Genomic DNA, 11,309 nt, shown 5'->3' with positions numbered 1-11,309 from the left:
CATAACGGTTGTAGTTTTAAAATTTCCAAATAATTTTCCCAAATTTCATAATCTTAGTGCAAAGGACCTAAAACTTCCTAAAATTTAAAAGGCATTTATGTAATTTCTTGTTGAAAGATTCGATTTATAGTTTGAAAAAAATTATATTATAAAAGTCTAAAATATTATCTAGGGAATATTTAGTTTCTATTATACTATGGGGCTGTTGAATGCTCGCATCTGATTAGTTGACAAACATAAGGTATGCAGTTATTTTGTGGCGAATGCACTGATAAAGTAGTTCTAGGCAGGTCTTGACCGCATTACAGATCCATATCACTTCGCCAATGTTTTCACTTATTTCAAAAGGTCCTTACAGCCTACAACCGCAAAAGAAACAAAACCCACCAGCGAGGTAATAACTGCGGTTCTTGAGGTAGATAAACTTACAGTTTAGCTGTTAGTAGAGACGCTGCTGTCGTGAGAGATGCACAGACTCGGGTAAGCTAATTCACATTCTCTCTCTCTCAACTGTGTTAATAATTGTATTAGTCTGCTATCAATGGCTCAAGTCTCCGTTGCTAGTTCTGAAATGACAATTAGCAGCAGAGGCTTGGGATGAGATCTGTAAGAATTAGTCCCACACACAAGCAGTGTTGAGAATTGCTTTCAGCTGAAAGTAGCTAAAACTGGTCGCTAAATGTCGCTAGATGAAGTCATACTGGTGAGTCCACTGATCTATATTAATATAAATATAGATCAGTGGGCGAGTCACTGAATCTAGATAAGGTTTATCCAAGATGTTGCTAGATTTGTTGCTAGGCCTTTGAAAAAAGTCTCAAAAGGGGCGGGGAAGTCACTAAATCTAGCGACAAAATCGCTAAATTGGCAGCACTGCACAAGAGTGTTTTAAGGACAAAAACCTGACAAATGTCTTAAAATAAAACATCTGAATAGTGTTGTGAGGTGTGGTAACCGTAGTATAAGTGGAATAATTTACTTAGGCTGCATTACCTCCTTGGGTGTGCATTATTTTCTAATAATTCAACGGCCCGTCGTCAATTATTCCTTACTTAAGTTAGGTTTATTGCATTGTTTTTCTTTCATAGTACTGTTATATTAATTCATTTTTTAAATAATTTTATTTTATATATTTATTTTATTATTATTTATTTATTTTATGTTTTTTTTTTGTACACTTTTCCACAGACCCCCACAGCACTGCACCCCAGTTTGAAAACCGGTTTAGAGTATGTTTCTGACCTCAGGCCATTCATTTAACAGTGTAAGCTTCAGGAAAATCCTAATTGATTATCAATAACAATCAATATGACCTTTGACCCCCGGTAGTTCCCCTTAAATAATGAGAACGTTCAAAGTAGCATGTCCTTGCTGTTGTCAGACCGACCACTGGGTGTCACTGGACGCCTACATACTCCTGCTGGACTGACCCGAGTTCATTCAGACAGAACAAGCCTGAACGTTACTGATGAGCTGCCGGTTAAAGCGCTTGATTGATTAAATAATAAGCGGATGACAGAGTGCCGTGGGCTGTGGATTATTCCAGACTCGTGCCAACAGAGAGAATTCTTCCAGAAATCCTGTCTTGTCTTGGTTTGTGTGATAAACACTCTTGACAGCGTCAGTCCATTGAAGTGGAGCCGATAGTGTTGTTCAGTATGTCAGTTTCTCTCTCTCTCTCTCTCTCTCTCTCTCTCTCTCTCTCTCAAGGTTTGAACTCAACTCAGTTTTATCTGAGATCTTTTGTTCTTTGTTTCTACATATAGGCCTAGATCAGTTTAAAATAAAAATGAATCCGATCTGACCATATTTACGTTCTTAATACATGCTCAGGATTCATTAATGCACGGTTTTCCTGACAAAAAATGATTGATCATCTTGTGAAGGACTCCATCCTAAAATTGAAAAGGAATCTATGTAGTTCCCATTCAGTCTGTCCGACGTACGTCTCCGTTCCCTCCTGCAGAGAACGAGGGTTACCTTTTAAACCGAGACTTTTCTTGTAGAAAGACCCAATATATGCTGTGAAAAATCAATATTACAAAAATGTCTAAAATATGTCTTGTAAATATTGTTTCTATTTAGTTGCATTGTCTTTTATATAATCATACTATAGCCTACTGTTGTGTTAGAAAAAATTATTTATTTTCATCTATTTTAAATTTATATAAAGGAAAAAAAAAATTAATACCGTGCATTGATGAAACCTTTACATAAAACCAGGGAGGATGTATTAATAATGTAAAGAATTTGTGATTAATTTTGACTTTAAACTGATTTATATGTAGAAACAGAACAGATCTCAGATAACACTGACACATTCTTTCCAGAGAAAAATATGTTTGTCTTGAAAACGTTTTATTAAAATTTCATCAACTAAATTTCATTTAGGCTATTGGCCTAAGTGTTTACATTTTAGACCTGTCAGGATGGTTTTCGTGGGAAATTGCGTACATACGTCACTCACCTGTGTGTGTCTCATTATATCCGTAAATAGAAAAAAGTTGCTCCGGCTACTTTGATGAGTGTGTGGTGTGGACTGGCATAGGTTAGTTGTCACAATGAGCGAGAAAGGTTGACATGGAGCCACTAAATCTCCAACCCCTGATTAAAAAAACACACCGAACAGAGCGTCTTCTGGCAAAAAGAGAACGCTTCAGAGCTCGTAATAAAACAAGAATCAACATTGGCTTGGCTTTTCAGAGATGGCACAGAGTTCACTGTAAAGCATTATTGTAGGCGGTCGTATTCATCCGCACAGTCATGCAGAGCTGAAGCACAACCAAAACAATGTTCTTCTACAAAATGCATGCAGTTTTGTTTTTTTGAATAATGTTGGAAAATGGGTTGCAAATGTTGTTTCATGTTGCATGTAAGCAAGTTAGTATGGAGTTTGACAGAAGGGTTTCTTGCTGTTCCCAGAAATGTACCTGAACTTCTACATTTTTAGAAACTGCAATAGGCATCCAAAAAAATCAAAGATATACTAACTCCAATTGCAGAAACGTGATTATAAATGGTCTGAACAGTGATGTGATTGGCTGGTTTCTGTGCAACCTGCACAAGTCCCTTGAAATGTGATTGGCCGATAGAGTGTTGTTCCAGTTGGATAAAACACGTTAAGCTCAGCGTAGGACAACCTGCCAACCACCTTCACCTCTGTGTGGACTTATGCTTGGAAATGTTAATATGTCCTCAATGGATTTTCCTTGGCAAACTTGAGCATTTAAATGCATAAATGTAACTCATCCAGAATAGATTGGAAAAATTCATAACAAACCAGCGAGAAGAGAACACAAACTAGTACAGGCAGGTTCAGAAGGTCTGCATCTGGTTAAGGCATTTGTCTGAATATAATAATTATAATTATTATAATTATTATTATTAATCATCAGAGGTAAAAAAAAAAAAAAAAAAAAAAAAAAAAACTATAAAAAATATATACAAATTATATTATATATTCAAATTATTTGTTTTTAAGTAAACTAAGCAAATTTGTAGAAATAATAATAAATATTAACCATCAAAAGTAAAAAACTATATATATATATGTGTGTGAAAATTATATTTGTCATCAGGTAAATTAAGCACAATAATAATAATAATTATTATTATTATTATTACTGGCATTAAATAGGTCTGAATCTGGTTAAAGTGCTGGAAATAATAATAATTATTATTGTTATTATTACTGTTATTATTATTACTATCATCATCATCATCATCATCATTAAAGGTAAGACATATTTATCATAATGTAAATTAAGCAAAGATTTAGAAATATTAATAATTAATAAATAATAATAAGTATTATAATTTAAGTATTATAGTTATTTATAATATATTATTTATATAATAATATATAATTTATAATATATTATTATTATTATCTACCTGCATCAAATTCACAACAAACCAGTAAGAAGAGAACACAAAATAGCACAGACAGGTTCAGAAGAGGTCTGAATCGGCCTTAAACTGTGGCCATAAACTTTTCCCTAACATTCCCAAACAAACACAGACAATACCAAATGTCAGCCTGCCGCGCTGCACCTGTTAGCGGTTCCTGGCGCACCTCAGAGACTCTCCCCCATTTCAAACAATTCCTCTGGCTCGCAGAGCATTTTACAGCCAGCGGCCAACATGAGAATGTTTGTCTGGGAATGTTGAGTTGTGCAAGCCTATTCAGCCCATTTCAACCAAATACATCTTCAGAAAGGGCATTTGTCTTTGGAGAGTTTTATTGTCGTGCCTTTACGGATTGGAAAGAGAGAATGTGTGTCAGGAGTAATTTGTTTGTGGTGTCGGTGAGAGAGAAGGAGCACTTAATGTTTAAAGCCGGTCGTTGTTTTACATTGTGGGTCTGGCTGCGGCGTGTCAATGTCGTTGTGGTTTGCTGTGCTGAAAAGTGTGTATATGTGTGTGATGAAGCTGTGGTTATTCGCTGCAGAGCAATATGACCTGGATTCAGTCTGTACACTGTGATATTAGTGGCCTTCTAGTGAATATTCGTGGCTGGATGTTACAGAAGAGGTTTGTGTGTGTTTGGAAGAGTCTCGTGAACAAATGTCACGGCCAAATTTCACCCCAACATCAAAGGTTAAAAACAAGAAATTATATTTAGCATCATGTAAATGAAACAGAGTGTAATACTAATGTGTGCACTAACAACAATTATTATTATTAATAAATTATTATTTAATTGTATTATTAATAATAATTATTATTTAAAATATTATTCATTAATATTATTGATTATTGTTATTATTATTATTATTATTATTAATCTTAATAATAATGAATAATCTTTTTATTATTTGCTTTGTGACATTTTCCTTTATAGTTTCAAATTCTTTAATATCATAGATTGAAAAAAAATATAAAATTGTCATTACTGTAATACATCATGTCTAAATATTTAATAATAATTATTATAATAATAACAAAAATAATACTAATAGATATATTTTCAAAATCTAAGTACCGTAAAATAAACAACAACAACAATAATAATTATAATAATTTATAATTTAATTTAAATATTATTATTATTATTATTTTGATTTAAATTTTATTTTTTATAAAAAATGTTTTTAATTTTTTATAAAAAATAATACTAATATATTTTCAAAGAAATCATAGCACCATAAAATAAATAATAATTTAATTTCAATGTAATTATTATTAAATTTTATTTAAATTTTATTTTTGACAATAATAATAATAACTTACAGTATTGTACAGTAATAATCAGTATAAATTAAATATACCAAAACAAATTGCACTATTATATGGAAATACTTGATTATAATTTTTTAATTATTTATTATTTGCATTACAGTAATAAGTGATTTATAGAAATAATTATAATAAGAAGAATTTGGCTGTATAATGTGCTTAATTACCATCATGACACAATGTGAAATTTTGTGTGAAATAAGACCTAGACTTGTTTTTGTGTGATTCACCTGTTTTTCACCAGTAATTTGCTGCATATAACAGCATATTTTAGCGGTGTGTCTGAAGCTGTTATATGAGCGTGTCTGCGCGTCCATCTGGTTGAGGGTGTGTTGTGTGTCAGACGCGTTCGGTGTGTGTCATACCGAGGGTGTGTATGAATATGTGTGAGCGTGACCTCTGAGTGTCTAGCTCTAATGGACCGTGTGTGTGTGTGTGTGTGTATGTGAGAGAGAGAGAGAGATGGAGGGTGTGTGTGTTTCCTGTGGGTCGGTGGGATATGTTTTTTTCCCATAATTCCTGCAGGTCTCAGGTCACCCCTGTGTTCTCACGCACATATTTAGCATTCTTTCCTCCTCCAGCATTACCATACACCTTCCTCTGGGTTTGGCCGACAAATCTTTCCACCACTTCGCCTCCAGAACAGTCTGTTTCTCTCTCGGAATCCTTTGCTTTTCCCGCTGACTCAGCTGGGCAGAGACTGCCGGGATTACAGGTTGTTGGTGACAGTAGTGTGTGTGTGTGTGTGTTCACTGCTTTTAGTTATAAGCAACAGGTCCATATGTGTCATATCTGGAAATATTTAGTGTGTTCCTTATTTATGCACACATGTATGTATGTATTTATGTATATATGTATGTTTATATATATATATATATATATGTATGTGTATGTGTGTATATACACCGATCAGGCATAACATTATGAGCACTGACAGGTGAAGTGAATAACACTGATTATCTCTTCATCACGGCACCTGTTAGTTGGTGGGATATATTAGGCAGCAAGGAACAGTGGTGAACCGGCGACAGGGTCATGGGAGTCCAAGGTTCATTGATGCACGTGGAGAGCGAAGGCTGGCCCGTGTGGTCCGATCCAACAGGCGAGCTACTGTAGCTCAAATTGCTCAAGAAGTTAATGTTGGTTCTGATAGAAAGGTGTCAGAATACACTGCATCAGTTTGTTGCGTATGGAGCTGCATAGCCGCTGACCAGTCAGGGTGCCCATGCTGACCCCTGTCCACCGCCGAAAGCGCCAACAGTGGACACGTGAGCATCAGAACTGGACCACGGAGCAATAGAAGAAGGTGGCCTGGTCTGATGAATCATGTTTTCTTTTACGTCACATGGATGGCCGGGTGCGTGTGCGTCGCTTACGTGGGGAACACATGGCACCAGGATGCACTATGGGAAGAAGGCAAGCCGGCAGAGGCAGTGTGATGTTTTGGGCAATGTTCTGCTGGGAAACCTTGGGTCCTGCCATCCATATGGATGTTACTTTGACACGTACCACCTACCTAAGCATTGTTGCAGACCATGTACACCCTTTCATGGAAACAGTATTCCCTGGTGGCTGTGGCCTCTTTCAGCAGGATAATGCGCCCTGCCACAAAACAAAAATGGTTCAGGAGTGGTTTGAGGAGCACAACAACAAGTTTGAGGTGTTGACTTGGCCTCCAAATTCCCCAGATCTCAATCCAATCAAGCATCTGTGGGATGCACATTGCATATTTTGTTTTTTCAGTTATGGTTTGAGTCTGTCCACCTATTTTTAATCCACCAGGGAAGTCATATCTCCTAAAGTAAAGTTCAAGCACGTAAACTGCCATATTTGAGGAATCAGTCATGCAGCTCAAATTTATATTTAGATTTAAATGCACTGTTGGTTTGGGGTTAGTTCAGATCATTAACAACATGGTCATAGTATGCACAACCAAAAGTAAATAAAGTGTGAAAATGCTGGTACTGGCTCATTAATCGCTGACCATAAGGTTGTTCATTAGCTGTTTGATGATAATGATGACTCACACAACATGTATGTTTTTGAAACACGGACACGTTTCTGTAGAGTTTACTGGCTTTGGAAAGGTTTTTGCCGTACACAGAGATAAAATAAATAAGTGAAATTCTTTTATAGTAACAACAATGATAGTAGCAGTCAAAGTAATATCACTTAGTCAGCATTAATCTTTATATATATTTATATATATTTATATATTTATATTTAGAAAAGGTTTTGTAATGTTTTTCCTTTAATAAGCTGGTATAAGACTTTGGTTCTCCGTTATATTTCCCAGTAGCAGCATTCCACATGGAATCCAAACAGGAACGTTGCTCCTCGTGTCATTTTGTGGCAACCCACCGCGTCCATCCCGCTGTCCTCGCTGTTCAGGTTGTCACTGTCATTGGTCACCATTTGTCTTTGGTCGTTTAGTTTGTATTTGGTGCAGCTTTGAGAGAGTTTTCTCATTATCGTCTTTTACATTCCAGTTCTGGAAATTCTGTCCATCCAGCAATGGCCATCTTTTTGTTATAAGTCACGTATGATTATATCCCTCATGGTCTTTAATGCAACCTGAAATACGCCATCACACACACTTATACAGCATTACATTCATTCGTTCATTAGCTTTAAATGAATAGTTCAGCCAAAAATGAATATTCTGTCATTATTTACTCACCTCACATTTACAGTTCATAGTGACCACATCTCTCATGCTCCAAAAATAAATAAAACATGATAACTCTGTTCTTCTGAAGTCATACGATGATTTATTCAAGGGACAGAGCCATGAAATTAACATTTCACCCGTGCATGTTTAAATTTTTGACCTCATAATGTTTAATCAAATGTCATAACTAGATCTTCCGGTGAAACGACAGACTTCTCCCTGGTGACGTATGCAGGATTCTCCAATTATTAGTGCGCTTAAACTCCGCCCCTGCAAGCTCACTTTTGAGAGCCACGCCTACATCTCAACATCCAATCCAATTGATGCTTACAATCAAGTCCCGCCCTAAATTTATTCTTTTCTGATCATTTTTTACATTGAGATGGACATCACAATATAGAAGAAAATATTTGATGCTGCTTGTTTCAACCTTTAAACTAGGAGTGATACTACACTCTAAAAAAATGCTGGGTTAAAAACAACCCAAGTTGGGCTGAAAATGGGCAAACCCAGCGGTTGGGTTAAATGTTTGCTCAATGTGCTGGGCTTTTACTTAAAAATTAATGTGTTGCTCACTTAAAATGAACCCAAACGATGTTAGAAAATAGCATTTATTAATAAGTTTAATGAATAATAATTAAACAATAAACATTTATTAAATTGCTTATTAATAAATGTTCACCTTTTGATTATTATTGTTGCCTGTAGTAATTATGTGTCTGATTTTTAATTTCCAGCCTATTTTGGGTTCATTTTAAGCCAGCCATATAGTCATTTTTAAACAATAGTTGAGTTAAATAAAACTGCCCAACACGTTGGACAAACATTTAACCCAACCGCTGGGTTAAAACAACTCAGTTGCTGGGTTTGTCCATTTTCAACCCAACTTGGGTTGTTTTTAATAGTGTATATTTAAAATGATAAAAAAAATTTTTACTTACAAATAGCAATTTCTACCTGATGAAATATTCTAGCGCTTGATATAACTATAAAAATGTGTTTTCATTATGGAAATTTTCAAGACTTTTTAATATTTTGTTAATTTCCTTGACTTTTCCAGGTCTAAAAATCACACTTTTGAATGTTACATCACAATACGGAAGAAAAGGTCTGATGCTACACTTCCGTTTCATCGCATCTTTAAGTTATAATTGTCTAATGAGTTGTTGTTGTATGGACAAGAGCTGTGAATTTGTTCAGTTATAATAATAAGAAAAAAAAAATGTAATTAATAATAACCTTTGCTGCATGCTTTTTGATAACCTGGAATATGATGCATGTGTCATATGGACCACTTTTATGTTGTTTTTTTTGTCATTTTGATGAACGTATTCACTATGAACTGTTGTTTAGAGTGACATGAGGTGAGTAAATGATGCCTAAATTTTCATTTTTGACTGACCATGTCCTTTAAGTCAGGTCTTATCCAAGGAGCACTCCCATATAACAGTAGCCTTTCTCATTTGTTTCTCTCTTGGATGTCCGTGTCTTTCTTCCTTTCATTCATTCTTCGGGTATATCTGCTCCTCTCCCTTAGGTGGGATCACGTCCAAGTCTTGTCTTAGGAAAATTGCAACACGATCAGCGTCTACAGGCCAATGTGGTTGTGTTTTGTTGCGTGTCTTCATTGGATGTGCAGCTTAATGCTTCCTCCGCCCGAGTGCTGGGCCGGCCGTTTGCTTGTGTTTGCTTTGGTTAGTCATCTCCGTGTCTGAAGTAAGCTGTCATGAACCACAGCTCTGGTGTAAATTAGCTAGTATTTATTATTAGGGTTGTAGAGGTCCAACCCAGTGGAATATAAAGTGATGCCATCGCATTATCTGGTCAAACAAGACAAGACGGTCCCGCTTTGCATTAGCAGTGTCATTTTCACTGGACTGTGGAGTAGGACTGTCTTTTTGTTTATTCCTAGTCCTCATGTAAACGTTAGCAGTGGGATATTGGCGTCCGCATTAACGTGGTCGCGCGGCACGCACTCTCTTGCTCCTCTTGCTGACGGTGGTGAAGCGGAACGGCGTTAAGTCCGGCTGCTCTCCGGGCGGGAAACGCTTCATGAAGTGGACATCCTGCTGGTTGGGAAGAGTGTGCGGACCACGCCGAGGGCGCCCTCTTTTGGTGAAGCCCACGTACCACCCTGTGTAGCGTGCTGACATTAGCGCTGTGTAGTTGTTTTCCAGAACCTTCTCTATGAAGACACAGTCTGCGCTACGATTGCTGGCCTTCTGGGGAGAGAGAAAAGTCCATATACACATATGGAGACAAACATACACAAAAAAAGAGAGGGGTGCATGTGTTAGCTTGACCATGAACATTATGTTTGATGCATTTAAAGACCCCAAACTTGGACTAAAAATCACAAAAGTCCATGTTTTTAGTGTCGAGATCATCTACATTAGTGGTTCTCAACCTTTTTGATTTCATGTAGGCTAAGATGCACTTAGGCTACATTAACACTGTGAGTTTTGGGGATTGACAACAGCATTTAGGCTGCTTTTACAGTCTCAAAATGTCCCGTTCACACAGCAACTTACAGTAGAGTCTTGAAAACTGTGTGTATAAAAGTGCGACGGGAGTCAAGCCTGTATTCTCTTACCAGTGACCAAAGTAATATCAAAGATGGCGACGTCGATAAAACTGAAAAGTCTTATCAATTTGACAGGACAGTCCAATTGAGCTGCGAGTTCATCCGTAAAATCTTCATTACCTGACAGAATGCAGTTGTGAGTCCTGAAAATTTACGGGTGTGAGTTCGGTTATAGAATGCAGTTGTCACTCCTGTAAATAACTGAACTGTGTGTGATTCCGTAAATTCCATAAGTTTCAAAAACTGAATTTCCAATATTTCACGACTACTTTATTATTATTTTTTTTCCTCCTCAGTATTTTCTACTTGATAATATTTTAGCCCTTCATATAAATAGAAATATGTATATTCATTATAGAAATTTCTAGGACTTATATATATATATATTATTAATTTTCATGACTTTTCCAAGTCTAAAAATCCCACTTTTAAAATTCCTGCACATATCCAAGTCTGTGGGAATCCTGGTTCTTAAATAAAAATGACAGTAGTTGAGATAACAAAATGAATAAATATAATTTTGGCTATTTTACCTTATTTAAAAGTATATTTTGTTAAAATATTTTTGCAAAAAAGCATATTTTGTCTTATTTTTAATAATTTTAAGCCATCTTACCCCCTGGTTGAGAACCACTAATGTGGTAGTGTGCTAAGCTGAGAAAAATGGTTTCTAGCAGGTATATACATTTAAAGTGTACTCTCTTGTTCTCTTCCAGAAAAAGAAAAAAAAAGTTGAAGCATATATAAATTTCTATCCAATCAAATGATTTCTAGAGTAAGAATATACTGCACACTAAGGTATCAGTGTCCCTTGCC

At 35.9% G+C, this 11,309-nt stretch overlaps 1 protein-coding gene and 1 long non-coding RNA gene across 4 annotated transcripts in view; one reads left to right on the top strand and one right to left on the bottom strand.

Annotated features, from left to right (window-relative positions):
- The first annotated feature begins 320 nt into the window (after positions 1 to 320).
- LOC127494728 (uncharacterized) overlaps positions 321 to 11,309 on the top strand; it is a 22,975-nt gene continuing 11,986 nt past the window's right edge. For both annotated transcript variants that reach the window (XR_007924956.1, XR_007924957.1), the window contains exon 1: positions 321 to 480. This is a non-coding gene — a long non-coding RNA (uncharacterized LOC127494728). The remainder of the gene's footprint in view (positions 481 to 11,309) is intronic.
- Positions 7,276 to 11,309, bottom strand: part of fgf18a (fibroblast growth factor 18a) — a 23,156-nt gene continuing 19,122 nt past the window's right edge. The window contains exon 5 of one of the 2 annotated variants that reach the window (XM_051860853.1): positions 7,276 to 10,128. In XM_051860853.1, coding sequence (XP_051716813.1) covers positions 9,862 to 10,128 — 267 coding nt within the window. In that variant the 3' untranslated portion in view covers positions 7,276 to 9,861. Of the gene's footprint in view, positions 10,132 to 11,309 lie in introns of both variants that reach the window. The other variant, XM_051860852.1, reaches the window with a different exon arrangement.

This window comes from Ctenopharyngodon idella, chromosome 14 (genome assembly GCF_019924925.1).
Source record: "Ctenopharyngodon idella isolate HZGC_01 chromosome 14, HZGC01, whole genome shotgun sequence".
Taxonomy (NCBI): domain Eukaryota; kingdom Metazoa; phylum Chordata; class Actinopteri; order Cypriniformes; family Xenocyprididae; genus Ctenopharyngodon; species Ctenopharyngodon idella.
The sequence above is the reverse complement of the archived record's forward strand: the minus strand, read 5'-3'. Positions and strand labels throughout refer to the sequence as shown.